The 19498-nt window shown below is 39.3% G+C and overlaps 4 protein-coding genes across 5 annotated transcripts; 2 read left to right on the top strand and 2 right to left on the bottom strand.

Moving 5' to 3' along the window:
- Positions 1 to 2272: 2272 nt before the first annotated feature.
- On the top strand, positions 2273 to 6375 carry tmem221 (transmembrane protein 221). Its single transcript, XM_084921784.1, has 3 exons — positions 2273 to 2948; positions 4499 to 4584; positions 5242 to 6375. The coding sequence occupies exons 1-3, from the start codon at positions 2647 to 2649 to the stop codon at positions 5781 to 5783; spliced, it is 930 nt and encodes a 309-aa protein (XP_084777910.1). The 5' UTR covers positions 2273 to 2646; the 3' UTR covers positions 5784 to 6375.
- borcs8 (BLOC-1 related complex subunit 8) lies at positions 3232 to 9865 on the bottom strand. Of its 2 annotated transcripts, XM_084921787.1 has the most exons (6): positions 9731 to 9865; positions 9388 to 9500; positions 7784 to 7848; positions 7581 to 7688; positions 6370 to 6457; positions 3232 to 5069 (listed from the first exon to the last, which is right to left on the bottom strand). In XM_084921787.1, exons 1-5 carry the CDS (start codon positions 9765 to 9767, stop codon positions 6388 to 6390), a joined length of 393 nt encoding a protein of 130 aa, XP_084777913.1. In that variant the 5' UTR covers positions 9768 to 9865; the 3' UTR covers positions 3232 to 5069; positions 6370 to 6387. The 2 variants fall into 2 exon arrangements, with proteins under 2 accessions (XP_084777913.1, XP_084777914.1); XM_084921788.1 differs by lacking the exon at positions 6370 to 6457.
- Positions 9866 to 9912: 47 nt separating this feature from the next.
- rfxank (regulatory factor X-associated ankyrin-containing protein) lies at positions 9913 to 12346 on the top strand. The gene is made up of 9 exons (XM_084921785.1): positions 9913 to 10152; positions 10232 to 10336; positions 10462 to 10560; positions 10663 to 10728; positions 10823 to 10923; positions 11669 to 11794; positions 11912 to 11978; positions 12063 to 12143; positions 12232 to 12346. The coding sequence occupies exons 2-9, from the start codon at positions 10237 to 10239 to the stop codon at positions 12282 to 12284; spliced, it is 693 nt and encodes a 230-aa protein (XP_084777911.1). The 5' UTR covers positions 9913 to 10152; positions 10232 to 10236; the 3' UTR covers positions 12285 to 12346.
- A 17-nt stretch (positions 12347 to 12363) lies between these two features.
- Positions 12364 to 17382, bottom strand: nr2c2ap (nuclear receptor 2C2-associated protein). The gene is made up of 5 exons (XM_084921786.1): positions 17295 to 17382; positions 17058 to 17148; positions 13533 to 13638; positions 13350 to 13417; positions 12364 to 12888 (listed from the first exon to the last, which is right to left on the bottom strand). The coding sequence occupies exons 1-5, from the start codon at positions 17330 to 17332 to the stop codon at positions 12766 to 12768; spliced, it is 426 nt and encodes a 141-aa protein (XP_084777912.1). The 5' UTR covers positions 17333 to 17382; the 3' UTR covers positions 12364 to 12765.
- Positions 17383 to 19498: the final 2116 nt, after the last annotated feature.

Raw genomic sequence — 19498 nt, 5'->3', positions numbered from 1 at the left:
AAGAACTTGGAAACTACTGGCCTAAAAACATACAACCGATGTTAAAAATACTTCTTTAATTACAGCAGCACGTCATGATTTAATAGCAATGCTATAAGATTTTTCTTGAGGCTTCATTTGAATTTTGATGCCCTTAACCACAAGATCTAATTACTTAACTCAGCAATATTCTGGAAGCAAATGTCTGTGAATACTGGCTCAAAAACATCAGAAGAGGCCTCATATTGACAGGCATTAACTACACTGATATACCCTTTGGCACATCTCTGAATATTAGTCAATAGTCTCAAATGTTCCCACTTTCTCCATATCATCAGTAAATGATAGATCCCGGTGACACCTAACTGTGACATCTAATACTTATTTATAACTAGCAAACACTGAAACTAACTTTATCCGTGCTGTTATTTTGTAAATGCTTTACTCATAAGTTGTTCATTCCCCTTTGCCAAATCAACCATGGCACAGAAAATCGTTCAGTCAGAATTCCATAAGTGCCATGTGCACTATAGCCCATGCAGAGCTGATGTCATTGGATATATGTTCATCAGCTAATCTGGGTAGTATTGATAGAAAGTAAATGGGGTGTAAAAAGGAGAGGAAACTGACAGAGAATGATCAAAGCAAAGAAAAAAACTAACAGAAAGCAGACATGCTGTCAGCTTAATAGGTATATTTAGAGTTAATAACTGAATCACTGCATGAGCTGCATTATTAACTATTTTGGGGTTGTTACACAATGTACTAAATATAATATGGTGGCAATTTATTAGCACAGATCATCTTTGCAAGTGTGGATAACAACTCTATTTTCTCTCACGCAAAGACAAACACATCAACACAGACATGGAGATGCAGTGACACAAGCACACATGCACAGTCTGAGATCCCAAGAGATAGCTTAAACTGTGCATCTGATGCAATAGTTAGTAACATCCCTGCAGGCTACCACAGTCTTCACCTCCAGGATTCATTTGTGTGGGGCCCAATCGTGCTGACGGCGAATACAGCAAATCCCCATCTGTAAATAAAGCAAGCTAATCACCTGCAGCAAAGGGGAAATTATGTCTTTGCTATGCGCTGTGTTTGCGAAAGTGCATTCTTCTTTTAAACACAGCGAGAGCTTTGCCGTCGGTGTAGGCACTGAAGGTGGAATCTGAACTGTGTTCACATTCACACAGTCAGAATTACTGATAAATGTCTAAGACAAGAGAAGTTGAGAGAAGCAGCAGAAAGATAAAGGTGCCTTTGCCCTTTGAGAACTTTCCGTATCAAGTCCATTTTTTTCATTTTCCTGAAACTTCTCACTTCTGCTTTCGACAAGATCAGCCGCGACCCTTTTAGAGCATGTGGTGAGGCTGTCGAATTCAGAAATAGCCTTCATGGTCAGTCTACATGTGTGAGAGCAATTGTTCACATTGAGTACCTTTATAGCTACAGTCTTATCTGCATCTCAACAGAATAAGGGTTACACCTTTACCTCCCCACCACTCCCCACCAACCCCCAACCTCTAACAGAACAATAAGGCCTCTGTAACTCAAGTCACGGACTTAAAAGTATGTCAGGGTGCTTGTGGTCCAGCAGCGTGTGAATGAAGTGTGTGAATATTCAATATTAATTTGATCAAATTCTGGAGATGTAATTTATTTTTATACAAGGCAATAAAAGTGGGCGTAAAAGTGGAAGGGCAGATGAGAGTTTAGGCACATCTCTGTCAAGCTGTGCATACTTCCAGAGCTACTTGTGAAAAGTTAATTAGATTCATCCTCTGCAGAGCTGAACTAAGAGTGGCAAGAATATTCGCATTAAACAGAGGTTATCTTGGGTGGTTATCCTTTTTCAAATTCCCCCAAACCTGCCATGGTCTCATTTAGCATGCCCAAGAATAACTTTAGACAAGTTTTTTTTCCTCCTTCCTTTGTTTTAATATTATTATTATTATTATTTGTATAATTTATTTTAACTTACTGCATATCTTTTTATTTTATTTCTGTGTCTTGTTTATGACAATCAATTGCCTGTTTAAAAGACATACAGTAATCCTTTAATCACTTTATGAGGACAGGAGGCTTCAGCAGAAGTAGGTTAATCTAAAAAGAGACACAGCCCTGTTATCATCATATCTACACTGCCTACATTTAAATATCAAGAAATAAACTTGATTAGAATATATATATATATATATATATATATATATATATTTTTTTTAAAAAGCATACATTTTTGTGCACACCTTAAGTTTAAAACCTGTTTTAATGGTTAATAATGGGATAACAGGAAATATGTCTTTACTCTCTCGGGGTGTTTTGTCTTTATTTAGTGAGCTCAGCGTCTCCCTTGACCACGTCGAGGCATTGTTTCTGTTGATCCAAGAGAGAAAAAAAAGTCCATTGTTGTTGCGAACTTTTTAATCTGGGGATTTAAAGCCCATCACATGCTCAGACCGGACTGCGGAGCACTCCACGAAACACAGGCAAACTATTGCCGAAGTGCAAAGAAAGGCGTTCTTTATCCTCACACCGCAATGCAAGCGCACTTTTCTGGACTTTAGGATCGCTGGAGGATTGTGTTTAAGAGCTAAGAACCGAGAAACCCTTTCCCCCCTTTTCCAGGAGAAATCTGACCACCAACGTTTAAAGATAACCATGACGCAAAAGTACAGCCAGCGGTCTTTAATTGTTCTGTCTTTACTGGGGATTTTATCGGCCATCATGTCGGTTTTATCGGTGATTTTGATTTTCCAGCTGCAGTCACAGCAGACGGCGGTGAAGGAATCACCCCCGTCCACCTCCTCGGTCATACCCGCTCATGTCTGGGCCGTCCTGCTGCCAGTGGCCACAGTACTCTCCGCTCTGTCCCTCACTCTCAACTTGAGCTCTGTGGTTGTGTGTCTCCTCCACAGCTATTTTTCAACCGAGGTCTGCAGAGGAGAACAGGATACAGAAAGGTATTTGTTCTTGCGCGTTAAGGCATTTCTTTTCGACCACCTGTTAGACAGCACCTGCAGCTGTGGTAGCACTCAAAGCCACTGTGCTCATTTCCATTTTTTTTCTTCCTAATCTCGATCAGTTTTTTCAAACAGGCAGTTCCGGTCAGTTGTGACACACCTTTGACAGTTAAGAAAACCACTATTTACCCAGAAAGGCGACCTCTGAAGCAGCACTGCGCGTTTTTTGCCCCTTCGCCCCTAGGCCTTGTTAAAGTAGTCGAGTACTGCTCGCAAAGCAAGGTTCAAAGTTCAAGGTTCTTTATTCGTCACATGCATAGTTATACAAGTATAAGAACATTACATATAATATATACATTAGGTGAAAGTGCAGTAGTAGCATGTTTGCAGCAAGCAGGTGAATTCTGTACATTAAGTGAATTAAATAAGAATAGACAATCTCCCTATTTTACAAAATACACATTATGAACATATTTAAAATTAAAGGAATTTGAAATGTACATTGTGCCGGTGGGTTTAGAGTGTCTAGAAGAGAGTCCTGTCTCAGTCACTTATGGGTGATGTGATGTGTTACTAAATCAAAACTAAATAAATGGCAATAAGAGTAAAAAACGAAAAACAAAAAAACCCTTAAATGCATGCCAAATAAATCCAATACTATACAATACACCATGACTAAACTTCATTTCCCTCTTTGTTTTTTGCAGGGTGTAAGAGATCTCAGTTTAACTTTGTCCAAGGTTTTGAGGCTGCAGTTTATTTCAACTTTTACTTTCATTCTCCTTTACACATGCAAAGTGTAAAACTAACATGACGACATATATTTTAATAAGACGCAAAGCACTACACTTACTCTAAGTATGGAATTAAGATCAGCTGCTTCAAAAAGCTTAACATTTCAGGTGCGGTAACTTATTATGAGACTGCTGCTTTGCACAACATCCTATATGGGTTCCTATTTTGAGGATAGAGCACTGTCGAGGTGCTCATGTCACACTTCTCCTTGTGCCCACATGTTTTTCAATTGTTAACCCTGCAAACCACAGTCCTATCTTGAATAGTAAATGTACCAATTAGGTTTCGTGCAAAGAAACCTAATTGTTTCTTTGCAGTTTCAAAAGGTTAAAATGAGTGTCCTGTGCAAGAGTGCAGAGGCCCATATTGCAGTGCTTTTAGTCCCCCCGACACACACACACACCTCTCTAACCCTTTATGAATCCCAGCTAAACAATGGATTTCCTCTCATTATGTACCCAACACACAGCCTCTAGCTGGGCCTTTCCCACGTCGGTTTACAAATCTAACGGCATACCACAGCACCTCCCTGACAATGGAGACATTCCTAGAAATTTTAAATCCATGGCACAAATGACCAAGCATTTATAAAAATAAACAATAAACAAATAGCCCTAATTTTGCAAGACAAAAAGTTATTACTTTATTATGTAGCAAAGAAAATGAACATATCAAAAACAAAACAAAATATATTGTTGTTATTTTAAGTAATGCAATGTACTTGTGCACTAAACAGATAAGATTTCTTTTAACAGAGCAGATTGGTTCCTTCTGGACAGCAGAGCTGTACGACATGTGGCTATTGGACTCTTCTGTCTGGGGGTTTCTGTCTATTTAATAGGTAAGCCTGAGCAATAAAAAAGGATCTGTATTTTTGTATAAGCATATGTTGTACCATCTGGCAAAATGTTAAACAGAACAAACACATAAAAAAAAGAACTAACTTTAAAAACATTGGCTGTGCAGTGGACTTTCAACAGCAGTGGCAAAACAGCAGTGCTGCGGTCTCCCTGAACAGACCAGTGAGTCCAACAGAACAATGCATTCTTTGAGCAGCCATGACTTAAGTGTTTTTAATGCTGGACCTAGCAGCGTTGGTATGCTCTGTTCCACTGAGAGGCTTGTACGGGGGGTGGAGGGTCAGTGTAGGCAGCCACTCTATTGTGATGAGGAGGTGTTGCCCTTCTGAACCCACTTCAGCCACAGTCAATAGGTAGCAGGGCAAGACTTTAAAGGCAACGCCACCAACTTAGGAAGTCGCATCACATCCCAGAGCTGTGCTTTTCTCCCACCTCCTTCAGCATGCCTGAGTCCATTGTCCTTTTCCTGCAGACAAACATAGGAAACTGTAATATAAACTGTAACACTTATTGTGTTCTGCTTTAAGTTATTTGGCCCAGTAGAGGTGCAACTTGTTAGCTGATTACAGAGAAAAGCACTTGGTGTTTCTGCACATACAAATTCTAATTTTTTCCCCTGCTACTCTCTTTCTTGGCAGCCATGTCCATTTTTATGCTCCTAATATTTGAGATGGAGACTGGAATTGCAAGTGCTTGTGTACTTTCCTCTGGGATCCTGATCCTGCTGGTGGCTGTAATACACGCTCTGGTTAAAGCTTCCCATACTGGGAAGCACTGTCACAGCGACCATCTTGACACCCTGTATCGTAACGACCACGGAAGCAGCAGCGCACCAGTTTCTCGGCCCTGCGAGTTAAAAATTGGAGTGGACAAACCGCGGATCCTTCGCAGCCAGTCTCACCTCCAGCATCATATCGCCTTCACTCAATGTGGCGACCCGAGACAGCGAGAACAATATCAGCAGCAGCAGTACTCCCCTACAGGAGGTTCACAGGGCCACTCTAGTGATAAAGATGCTTACAGCAGTGGTGGCAGCTATCCCCGAATGCACAGGACACTGTCTACTGAATCTGGTTTGCTACAGGCCCAGGTTAAACCCTGGAATGGGGTCAACAATGAGATGAGGAGCGTCCTTGCACGAAAGTCAGGGATTTGTGCAAAAGACTCTACTCTCGTGTGACATAAAATAAGATTAGCAGTTTGCATCAGTGGCTAGAAAAGACTAATGACCTACAAATACTATATGGTGACAACAACAAGTGACATTTCAGTGCAGATGTAATACTGTCAACATTCGACAAGTTTATCCAGAATGACCGCAGACAAAAGAAGAAAGAAGAAGGAAGAAAAAAAAAAGTATCTTTAGCAACTTTTTTCTCCATTTCTCCAACACAGGTTACAAAAGTATTATTAACCTGCGGGGAAAAAAATGTAGTGCTTCACGTTAATGAATTTGATCTAAATTTCTAAATTATGCACACCAATGCCATCCATATATCAAGCTGATGAATTTATCGCTCATATTATCATCATGTAAATATTTTATTCTGCTGTATATAGCTGCTTTTTGCCAAATATGTGCACAATGTGCAGAGGTGTTTTGTTATGTGCTTTGTAAAATTATTTCACATAAATATTAAATAAATTGATTCTAGAAGTATATATAATTCAAATAAGAACTTTTTGAACACACAAGCCTGTTATCTGAAAAGCTAATTTTACTAATTTCAGATACTAATAATGTAACGTCTGAAGGAACTACTAACCTTGGACACCTCTGTCTGTCATGAGGAAGTGGATGGGGCATGTGGAGCAGTGACAGTGGGGCTGGGACAGGGACTCACATCATTTAAGCTGCATGCAGTTGTCAGTGTGGGAGGGAAAAAAGGTGGAAAATAAAATAAAAACAACAGACAAATCAAACAGAAAGTATGACGCTTCTAGTAACTACAAAGTCTTCAGAAATGTCTGGATTACGATTTTGAAGTTGCAGGAGAAACAAACTTTAATGAAAAGCAACATATTAAATGATATATTACATTAGATGAAGGATACAATAAAATAAATAAAAATAAAATAATAAATAAAATAAATAAAAACAAAAAATGATGAACAATATGATGTAGTGCAAAAAAGTTACGTAAATTGTAAATGGACTGGCACTTGCATGGTACCTTACAGTTCAATTTGAACACTGAAAGTGCTTTCTACTCCAAGTCTCATCACCCAACCACACACATATTCATACAGTGCTTTTATTTTTACTTAAGTGCTTTTAACTAACACACTGTAGGAGCCGTGGATGGATCCACCACCTTTCCATTTGGTAGCTAATCGTTTGACACCAGCTCTACCACCAGAGCCATGGTCACCCCAAATATGTAAAAAGAATGATCCTTTAGATACTGAGGGAGTAAAAATGTGAACATATAAAGACCCACAAGTATATTTTTTATAGCCTTAAGGACGTTGGAGATCTTATCAAAAAAGTAATATTCTATAATTTTTGTGGCTTTACGTATTTACATTAAGTACTGATAACAATAATTGTTCAGTGACTATCTCTCATTTTTAAAAATGTGAGAAGTACATACTGACATAAGCATAAGACAAAGCAAAAAACTTTGTTATATTACCTAGATATTTGAGTGATAAAGATGATAAAAAGCATATTGTAGAGATCTGCATTTTAGCAAAGGTGTGTATGATAATGGCTGTCATAACTAGTCAAGCTTTCCTGTCCCTTATAGGCTCTGCATTTGAATAAAAGTTTCTGAATTTGAAACAAAAAAAATAGATTGAGTCAGGTTATGTCCGTGTAACATGTTTCTAGAGGTAAAGCACAACTAAAAAATGAGAGGGAAAACTGCTACTAACGAGAAGATTAAAGCCACTTTGTAGCATTCAGTGTGATCAAAACAACGTTGTGCTTTTTCACCACCATGTCTCAGTGAACACATTCACCGCCGCCTCCTACCTGCGCCCTTGAGAATTATTAATCTGTTCCTTCATGCTGATGGCTTGACGGAGAAGACTGTCAATGTTTTTGAAATATAAGCTGCTGTTGTTCATGCTCTTCACGGCACTGCAAAAGCCAGCAGATCAATACAAGTATTAACAGTCAGGGCAGGTGGATGGTGAGCTACTTTTATGAAAGCTTTTAAATATGTGTGATCTCACCTGCATGCGTACTCTACAGTGTAGATGGCTCCTTGACTTTGTTCCTCCCAGCTCTGCATATCTGTCTGTGCAAGAAATGAAACCCATTAAAAATTCAGTAGAGGGAGAGAGAGAGTGAGAGCGAGCGAGTAATGACATTATGATACTTGTGAGGTTTGTGTTTCATTACAGTAAACTCCCAGAAAGTTGGTTCTGTCAGCTCTCTGGGATTTTCTTACCTGGGTTATTGAGCATACATCAAAACATTATGGGAAACTGTTCATATCATCAACATGTTTTTCCAGGAAAAAGAGCAGAACAAAGGATATGTTTTACCAACAACACAAAATAAATATTACTCAGTTTTAACTGAAGCAATGCCAGTTACATTTTTTCCATGAATCTAAGTATGTATCCAAGTCATGAATAAAACAAGACTGAGACACAGTGCTTGTTTTTAAATGCATTTAAAATTAAAAGAAAATGATGTTCTACTGTTATTTCTGATCGCACACAACACAGCAACACCTGGGCCAAGAATTTATATAGGGTATTTTAAAGGTTCACCTAGCTTTAAAATAGTTTATTTGGATTATTATGTTATTATATTAGAATTATATCAATGAAATAACACAGTCTTTTGATGTATAATTTTCTTTTTTTCCCCAGCTTCTCCTTTTAAGGGTTGGCATAGCTGATCACCTGCCTCCATTGCACCATATCGCTACCATACTCCTGTCACACCAACCCCCTGCATGTCCTCCTCCACGACATCCACGAACCACCTCTGAGGTCTTCCTCTTTTACTTCTTTCCATATTCAATACCCGTTGTTCAGTATATTCACTCTCTATCCGCTACACACATCCATCCATTTCATCCTTGCTTCCTGAATTGCTCAACCAGAGTTGTTTCTCGGATCTACTCATTTCTAATCCTCTCAATAAAAATCTTAATATCTGCCTTTTTGTCACTGCCACCATATCCAAACCATACAACATAGTAGGACTTAGTACCCTTTCACTTTTGCTGCTATTCTTCTGCCACAAATCACCCATGACACTCATCTCAACCCTCTTCTACAACTCTCTTGTGCACTGTCCATTGCTTTGGATAGTTGGCCCGAGGTATTTACACTCAGCCACCTTCCATATTTTGCAATGCAAGTCATTGTGACAGGCTTTCTTCATTATCAAAGTGGGTGACAGTTTCACAGAAAGGCCTCTGAGGCTTCAGTAAAAAAGGGTAGATAGTAAATTTGGGAATATTTAATTGTGCAGGTGCAAATAAAAGAGGGGTGCAACCTGTAATAACCTGGTATACCTAATAAAGTGTCTGGTGAGGGTATATACCTAAAGAATATCACTTATCCCAAAGAAGACGTTTCAAAATCGGGTGTTATTCAACCTTTAATGACTAAATACAAATGCCATATTTTCTTCTTCCTGAGAAAAGAACGTAAACACCCCAACCTCTGATCTGCTGACGTCATCAGTTAGGTTTTTCAGTAAAGACTGCCGCTTGTTTCCAAACATAAAGTTTCCTGGCAGAGGTCGTTTTCCCTTCATTCACTTAGATGTGTTACAAGCAGAGTTAATGCGATGTCACCGAGAGGATAAACGATACCTTGTGCTGGACTAGTTCTGGCAGCGACCTCCTGACGTGCTCCTGCAGCCTGTAGAGAGCCACCGACGGCTCGTTAGCCAGGACGTACATGCTCTCCGTGAACTTGTCAGTCACTGTAGTGTAAACGAAGGGAAGACAATTGCATAAAACAAATGGCCTGTGTTTGAAAGCTAAAACAAAATGATGAAAACAGCCAAAATCATAGCCCTGCGACTCTATACTGGAAATGCATTAGCTTAGTGGCTAGATGAAGCTAACAGCTTGGAGGGGGCAGCAGTGGATCAAGGCAACAATGAGCTATGCTGCACGCGAGTTTATTTTTTGCTAATTTATTTATTTTTACCCCTTCTGACTTTCAGTTGCATCTCCTGGTCCTCCATAATGCAGTCTGGTTTTTACTGTCAGAACTACAATTCAGCTGTACGCGAGTGGTGTCACCTGATTCCCACCTCTTCCGTATTATTGTTGTAGTGTGTCACAGGACAACATTCCGGATAGAAATATGGGCTGTGAAAAAATAAAGAAAACATTTCTCCCTTGAAATTGTGCCAGATGCGGTGATACGTTACACAGGCTGATTCAAACGTGTTTTCAGTGCCTGTTTTGAAAATAACGGGATTATTAAATAGCTAATCATCTGAACGACGGCTAATGTACTATCGGAACACATCGAAGACTAGCAGGATCCATTATGTGATATGAACTTATTTACTTTCAGTTTTCCTTAAAGGAAGTTAGCGCAATTAGACTGGAAGGCTAAATGTGGTGAGTGGCTTTACGAACTGCCTAATTTTTAAAAAACTTTTTCTGCATGGCTAAACCAGATTATTTGTTTTTATTGCAGCGATCATGGAGGGCAGAGGTGATGATGAGGCTGCAGATGGCCAACGTGTTCAGCCATCTAACGCTAATGCATGTCCCTCCCTATCAGGAGATGAAAAAGCCAGTGGTACTTTATCCTGCTCTGTGTAACAGCTGAATTCGCCTGATTTCTAGGTTCTTGCTATAATCAGTTGAACAGTAAATGTCTTGCTTCCACTCACATGGCTGTGGTTCATCTGATTATATCTCTAGAGAGCATGGAGGTGGATGATGATTTGTTCAAACACTCCACCACTCTCACGAACAAACAGCGTGGGAATGAGGTTACAGTACGCCCGGCAACATTAGACTGTAAGATCTGATAAAGATACTCAGGTGTTAGGGAAACATTTGTACTTATTTATTTATTTTTTTTACCATGTTCATTTATTGAGATTTTTCTACCCCCATCAGCTCTGTCCATACATCAGCTGGCAGCTCAAGGTGAGGTTTCACAAGTAGCTGCACACCTGAGCAAAGGTGAGAAATCTCTAACAAGCTTTTTTTTTATTACCAGTATAAAACTAAACAAATATCCTACCTAAGAACTCCAATCCTTTTTTTTGTCTCACAGACAGCTCATTGCTTAGCAGTCAGGATGAGCGAGGCTTTACACCCCTCATGTGGGCAGCAGCGTTTGGAGAGAAAGCAGTGGTGGACTTTCTCTTGGAAAAGGTTAGAAATAAGGCATGCACATAGGTACTTAAGAACACAAAAGTTATAAGTTACTGAAGGGCAGCTGGGTGGCCCAATGGTGTGGTGTTAGTGCTGTTGCTTCACAGCAAGAGGGTCCTGGAGTATTTTTGCAAGGTGTTTGTATATTCTCCATATGTCTGCGTGGGTTTTTTCTGGGTACTCCAGCTTTCCTCCCAGGCCAAAGACATGCATGTTTGGTTAATTAATGACTCTAGATTGGCCATATATAGGATGTATTTCTCACTGCAATAGACTGATGACATGTGAATAAGAAGATTAATGAGAGGCAGTGGTTTAAAAAAAAACTTTTATTAATTAGAAAGAAAATGAACTTATTCTAAAATGTGTCCGTTAGAAGCCAAATTATCATACTGATGATAAAAAGTGTTAACAAAAATGGTCACTGTTTTCAAATCTCAAAATGAATCATATTGTCTTTCAGCCTTACCTCTCTAACTTTGTTAAAGACAAAATTAGAGGGTGAAGACTTATATAGTTTAGACATGTGCAGAGGAGGGATAGTGGATATATTGGACAACGATGTTGAATATGGAGCTGCCAGGCAGGAGGAAAAGACGACCACCTCAGAGGAGGTTCATGGATGTAGTGAGGGATGACATGCAGAGGGATGGCCGTTAGGGACAGGTTAAGATTCCCTTAAAGGGAACAGCCAAAAGAAGAAATGGTATCATGCTTTATTGTTAATGCATGTTTTTTCTTCCAGGGTGCAGACCCCAAAACAATTGCGAGGGAGCGAGAAAGCGCCCTGACATTGGCCAGCTCTGGAGGATATGTGGACATCGTTGAAGCACTCCTCAGACATGGAGTGGACATTAACACTTATGACTGGGTATAGTTATGAATTTATGACTTTCCATCATAAAATCTATCATTTTTAAGGAGCAAGAAATCTAAATACTATATTTTTAACATTTTTATTTTACTGCACACTGTATATTATTCTCAGAATGGTGGAACTCCTCTTCTTTATGCTGTACGAGGGAACCATATCAAATGTGTAGAGGCATTGCTAGGTACAGTGCATGTCTTTAAGTTATTATATATTCTAGAATTTTTTTAAAATTGCGTCACTAATTTCCTATCGCTCTCTAATTTAGCCAGAGGAGCAGATATGACCATAGAGTCTGACTCTGGGTACAGTCCAATGGCACTGGCAGTTGCCCTTGGGCATAAGAAAAGTAGGTATACAATGCACATTTTCTTTTTTGAAAAACTAAGATAAAAATGTATTGCTAAGGTAAGATTTTTACTTCCTTTCTCCTATAGTCCAGAAAGTGTTGGAGGACCACATCTTGAAACTCTACAAGCCATCAACATGACACTTTTCACAAAAATGTCTGTCACAAGCTAAGGTCATAACGGATCATTGCATACACAAACATTTACCAGATAAACAGCGATTTTTAACCTGTTTATTCCATTTATATGCATTGCAACGTTCAAAACGTTTTACAAACAAGGACTGAAATGTGACAGTTGTGCAGCTGAATTATTTTGCTTGGCTGAAGAATGACCAAAAAAAAAAAATTCTAATAAATTATTTTCATACTGGAATGGTGCTTTAATTTTGAAGGCACAGTAAAGGTATAAAAAGCAGATTACAAGTGCACAATCAAAATGTGCAAAGGGTCACTGTATGACAGGTCATCGAAGCTTTCATACCAAAAAAGGCCACATTCACAAGAGTTCACGAGGTGGCAACACAGATGACATGTTTCCCAAGTGCCACCACACCATCCTACATCCTGTACTTTCACTCAGGGGTCACTTCCTCTCTCTCATGAGAGGACTGAAAAATGGTCAGGAGGCTTTTTCCCCCAGGACATCCAAGGAATAAACAATAATTCTCCCAAAAAAGTCAGCACTATTCTCAAACATTATTTTTACTTTGTCCACTACAGGGGCCTCCTGTATGGGAAAGCTGTGGGTGTGGAGTTAAGAACAAGATAAGCGTGGTAATGACGAAAAGCATGTCCAGGAAAATATTGTCCAATGCTTTTTATGAAGCAGGAAACGCACCATGCTCCTGTAGTGACAGGTACAGCTTTGAGCTGTTGTTGGCGTGCACCAAGACTGATGTTTTATAACAGAATTACGTTTAATTAAAGGAACACCATCAACTACTTGATAGAATAAGCTGAGCTTAAATATTTTTAATGGCATACAGCATCATCAGTGGCTGTGAACAATATTTTTTGCACAAATTAAATAGTTAAATATAACATTTATAGCTACTTCAGCAGTGACTGCTAATTTGGAGTGTAGAAAAGAACAATGGCTCACTTTACTGATAATTTAAGGAAAAGATTGGTCTAAGTTGTGCAGCAGAAGCCCTATATGCAATCAAATCTTGTGAAAATTCAGTATAGTGAGAAAAAGGATATCTGAAGAGAGTTGTTATCCTCTGGGTAAAAATGGCTGAGCACTGTGAAGTCTTTATCTTTTAGGCAACCTGCAGAAAGCACAAGTGGAAAAGTAATTTACATTATCTCATTATTCCTGGTTGAATTTGAAGTGAAACATTTTAATCAGGAAGTCATTTTTTAAATATTATCTTCAGGATTTACCTTCCAGTCTGCACGTTTTTGCTGAGAATCCTCCCTGGAATTGGACCTTTAACTCTGACACTCTGACAGAGTTGGGGAACTCCAGGGACACCCACTGACATTCACCCTGTCAGAAAAATAATACTCATAATGACACTGAGATGTGTACAGCAAAACATCCATTTGCCTGTGAAAAACAGGATGCAGAGAATAACTGTCTCTGTCGCCAAGAATATGGGAACTTTTAGTCGTTCTTTAATCAGATCCCCACTAACTGTGGCCACAGCAACAACTATTCTTCCTGGGGTCCACAATGCTGTACATGTAAGCAGATTATAATTATTTATAATTATTAATAACCTTTACTTAACCAGAAAAAAAATTACTTGAGATCTGAATCTTTTTTACAAGAGTGTCTTGGTCAAGAAGGACAGAAGTACAATCATAAGTTGCATAAATTAATAGCACATTCAAATCCTTTAATTAATTTATAAAAATATATATTAGATTATCAAGAATTGTGTCAATCTTTTTTTTTTTTTTTTTACTATAAATTCAACATGTTTTGGGCTTTTTCCTACACAAATCACAACATGTATTGACAAAGTGGGCATTTAATCATTTTATAGACAAAAGCATTTAAATAAGAAATATAAGAACATAGAAAGTTGGGAAATTCATCAAAAGTCAAGATAAAAATGATCATTTTGTAATTATGTTAAGTGTGCTGAATTGGAAATAATGCTGTGCAACACAAAATTTGGTATCGATCGGTTACCAAGTAAGTATAAGACCAGTACTGCTGATACCAATTACAATACACATAATCTATAAAGACAGGTTATGTAGGGGAGAGCAGTGTGTGTCATAATTTATAAGATGAATCATCATCAAGTTGCCAAATTCTGAACAAGTTTTAATGATCACTAAATCACTGGGATTTTTACTTACCACAGTAATGAGTTAACACAATAAAACACAATGTTCACGATTTTGACCAAGAAGCCAGATTGTTTGAAAGAAGTACAAGAGCCCATTTATGTCCACTGTAAACAAACCATCACTGAACAGAGGTGGTGGCTTATGACACCAACTGTCAGTCATCTGCAATATAGCCTTGAGATCCCTTCTCACATGAAAGGGTGGGGAAAGGTCTCAGTGGTTTCACCCAAAACTTCTGGCGGTAATGACCCATGCCTTTTTTTTCGCACCTTTGCTCATGTGATGATGCACATGAATAACAGTGGGTCAACGACCACCTCCTAAGGGACAGCTACTACTAGGATTTAAATACCAGGGACTCTCCACCCTTTCATTTTAAAACTAAAGAAAGCTCTTGATGAGAGGTGAAATGTCTTCAATAAACTTAAAGTCCGATTGCTTTCTTTTTTAACAAAACAAACATGATCTGGATGACTGAGAATCTACACACATACCATTAGTTAAAAAATTAGCATATCTCAGCATGGTGTGCAGTGTATCAAAATGTTGGGGAAACTGAACAAGTGGAGGACAAAATAAGAAGCCACAGACCTAAAGAGCCATTTATGGCAGGCAAAAAGTATCTGAAAGTCAAATCTTCAATAGGAAAAAAATCCAGCAAAGATGTGGCCCAGGACCTGAGAGATCCATTTGCTTTTCGCCTAACCCTTATCAGAAAGAGAAAAAAATCCTTGGCAACGGGTCTTCTAAGCAATGAATTTAAAAAGTATGACGAAAGTCAGGAGAGAGTTACTACAGTGAGTGTCTACACGATCCATGCTGTGTGCAATCCTGCCAGTGGTTTTGAGGTCTTGTTAAACTTGATGGAATTATAAACACAGAAATGTATCGTGAGATCAGATTTTGATCCACCCTGCATTTCTCTGCATGACAATGATCCCCAAAAAAACACTACTACACAACTTTGAATATCCTTGAAACCTGGAGAATTCCTGGAAGACTAAAAAACTTCAATCAGAGAGTGCAGGCTGTTTTTGCCTGCATTTGTATATATGTTTGCACATATTTTAATAAATCCCTGCCCCTTGTCCCCCCATTTTCCAAGCAAAATATAAACAACTGGGGATAGCTTAACAATTTTAACCAGTATCATACCACTGTGCAGATCATGTAGTACAGTTAGTTAGTTGTAGTACAGATACTAACTGTACTACATGATGAGCCATGCACTGATGGAAATAAATTAAAGTTGTTAGGGAGTTTAAGATCTGGTAAAATGTTTTGCCCTCTTTGTTAAATTGGTCTGATCTTCTTCTTCTTCTTCTTAATAACAATACTAATAATAACAATAAGAATAATAATAATAACAATGTTATTATAATTATAAAACTATAAGGGTATACAGACATTGAAATAACAAATACACTCAGAAACAAAAAGGCATAAAACATGAATAAAATTAATGAAAGACCAGAGATAAAACGCATAATAGAATCACTTAAAAGCAAGTCTATAAACATAATTTTCTCAGGCAGGTCATTCTAAAGTCAAGATGGCCCTGATGGCAAAAAACAGTCACCTTTTCGATTTAAATCTTGATTTTCAAAGCAGCCTGCAGGGCCCCACCTGAGGATCACAAGCTGCAAGCAGGCTTATATGGGGTCAGTAGCTCTGTTATGTAGCTTGAGGACAGACCCAGGAAAGCTTGGAAAGTAATCAGTAAAATCTTAAAATTCTGGGCATGTTGAAGATGAGAGTGTAACTTTTCATTAATGCCAGGGGAGAGAACTGCAGAAGTCCAGTCTTGAGAAAATAAACATGTGACATAAACCCATATTTTGAGCTCTGGCTCAGAGATGATGGCAGTTATGTGGATAGTGTTCACATATGGCTGCTTCTTTGCATGATCAAGCTTTAACCTGTATTTGTGGATTACAAGATGAACTTGTTCGCACAGTGATTTCTGAGCCCATACAGTGATTTCCATGACAGAATCAGGTCTGCATTTAATGCAACGCCACCTGAGAGCCCAAAGATCAAGGGCATCCAATAATGATTTTTGGCCTTATGCTCCTTGAAAATTTCCCTGATTCTCGGAATCTTTCAATGACATTATGTACCCTAGATGATGACCATATATTCACACTAGTCTCTGAAATTAATTGTTCCACAACATATAGATGATTATTTGTCCATCTTTACTTCTGAGAAACGTCCTCTCTTAAGATGCTGTTTTTATAGCTAGCCATGTTAGTGACCTGTTGCCAATTAACTAGTTTCATGTTCTTATTTTTGAAGTACCACTTACATTTGTCCCAGCTTTTTTAGAGAAATGTTGCTGTCACCAAGTTTAAAATGAGCTATTATTCTTAATGAAACAGTAAAATTCCGGTTTAAAATTCTGGTGTTTTTCTGTTCTATAGAAAATACGATATAGAATTGTGAACTTTGCAAAGCATTGCATTTTGTTTGTATCTACATCTTACACAGTCTTCCAGCAACTCAAAACTAAAGGGCAGACTAAACTAACCTTTCTTTAGGTTTCTGGTAACAGTTTTAGCAATAAGTTGTGAGGAACGGGTCCATTGCTATATTTGTATTTACCTGGTCTGAGTTCCAGCATGTCTCCTCATTGCAGTCAAACATGTACTTCTTTCCATACTGCTTAACATCTCTGTTTAGCACTGAACTCACTCTGAAATGAGAATAGAAACACAAGATTCACGACTCAAGGACCAGTAACAGGCTGCCGTCCAAACACGTACAACAGCCAAGTACATTATCTATGCACTGGTGAGTACATTTCTCTCATTTCATTCTCTCGTTTTGCTTTTTCTCTACCTGCTTTGTGTTTCGCTGCAAAGCAACGAGGAAGCCATGTCAAAACTTCAAATCACAACGTGCCGTAAAGCGCTGGAACCTCGCTGTGTTGTTTTTACGACTGTGACGTTCTGGCATGACCGCTTTTCTTTCCTGCCACCAGGTGGAAGTCTCGTTCCGTCAAAAATATTTAGACGACAGTCTTTCGCTATACGGAGCTGGAGGTTAAGTCTCTTAATCTTCATCTGAGGTCCCGGGCGCTCATGATTAATAATTAAACGCAGAAAAAAATAAAGTTGATCCCGCTCTTCGTGGCCTGTGAGAGGCTGCACTGCTCTTCATCTTCTTGTTTGTCCCCCCAGGTCTCGTTGCTGTCCTCCCAGGCGAGACGCAAAAGGTCAGAGAAATGAGAATCGATTGGGACGGGGGGCATTGATCAGCAAACCGAGTTCAACCTACAGATGAGGCATAGATGCTAAAAATGGCCTACACTTAAATATAGAGCTGCCGCCAGTATTAAACCGGGTTTGAGATTTTCTCCCAAGGACGTCAGGAAACGGGCAAAGATGTTACATGTGTGTTAAGATGAAGGTGTGTTTGGGTGATAGGATAATCCTATAAAAGAACCAATATCGGCCTCTCAGTGCTTTTATTAGCGAGCATATCCCCATATCTCAGTTTCATAACCTGGGAACCAATAACACAGGAGAGCAAATCTCCCTCTCCCCCCTCTTTGTCTGTGTGTGTGTGTGTGTGTGAGTGAGTGAGTGTGAGTGAAGGAGGGAGCCTGTTTTTGGCACATGGTCCACTGCAGATGGAGAACTCCTGCTGAGGTTTTGTCACAGTGCCCCCCCTTCACAGCACATAATCAATAGGTCTAAAATACAAAAACTGATGAAACCCAGCCTCCGTGAAAATTGTGCAGGGGGCTGGGGAGAGGGACTGTATTATAAGGTTTGGACCCCCTCCTCCACCACTACCACCACCCTTACCCTCTGCACAACCAGCAGCATGCTCGCTCACACTTTGACTTTGTGAGCCTTACGTTACAGCCCCGGTTTGTGCAGCAGCTCCTGCAGCACCCTGTCGAGTATTTGAGATTGAGAATAAATTGTGATTTCAAGCTGCAGTAATATATTTCCCATCCATATATGAATGTGCAATATATCTTTGGAGTTTTTGTAAAGCTGTTAATCAGAAACACTGCCTGAATTAATTTGGCAGGTGCTCATATTTTTCCACATCAAAACTAATTTTCTGGCCCGTAGCCATTCTGGAAGCCCACCTGGCCGGCAGTCGCTCGCTGGGTGAGTGATGAGATGGCATTGACCCATAAACTTGTGCCCACGTTGGCTGCTAATAATGCCAAGGTGGACTGCAAGTGGCCAGTCATCCTCAGAACCCGCAGGAGCTCTTTTTCTATCCATTAAAAAGCATAGTTAGAGACTGTGACATTGCCAGGAAGTCAGTGTGCCCAGACAGAATTCTCAAACACCCACAACCTGTCATTTCTACACTTAAGGTATTATACAAATAAGAAAAGTATACCTGTAGGCTTATTTGTTTGTTTAACATTCTCCCCCCTTTTTCTTTTTACTATAAGCTAAACTGAGTGGCTCCTGGTTACAGTCACATTTAACGGATGGACATATGTTAGATCTTTTCATCTAACTATCAACATAAAAGCTTAATGAATATAATGAAAAAGTCTATTTGTTCCCACCTGACAGTGACTGTGGCCTAGAGGTGGGGTGACAAAGGGGAGACCTGTTATTGTTGTCGCAGCTGTTCTGACTGCTTATCTCTAAAAATATTCATTGATTCCCCCCCCCCCCCCCCGCTTGTGGATAATCAGCTTTTGTTCGTGTCTCCGTTCTAACATCTCAGTATTCTTTTTTCACAGTGAAACATTTCTGGCCCCTGAACTTATAGGATTATCTTCACCTCATGTCACTGATACGACTTAAATCCTTGTGTTCCCTCCCTCAGCCATCCTTGCTTTCTCTTTCACCTCAGCGGCTGATGTTGCTCTCTGACTTTTTGTCGCCTCTGTTTCTGGGTTATGTCCCACGAGGCAGGATTAGTGGCTAGCAAACTAACTTTGGGCTTAACCCTGGCTGGCTTTGTGGTTTCACTGCAGTGACTCACTTTTCACTCTGTGTGTATCACCATGGTAACTTAGGCAGCTCCCATAACCTGCAGGCTATCAGATCCAACTATGTAAA

This window comes from Perissodus microlepis, chromosome 23, assembly GCF_051167445.1.
Source record: "Perissodus microlepis isolate ML-2025 ecotype Zambia chromosome 23, ASM5116744v1, whole genome shotgun sequence".
Lineage (NCBI taxonomy): Eukaryota > Metazoa > Chordata > Actinopteri > Cichliformes > Cichlidae > Perissodus > Perissodus microlepis.
This window is presented reverse-complemented; position numbering and strand designations above follow the sequence as displayed.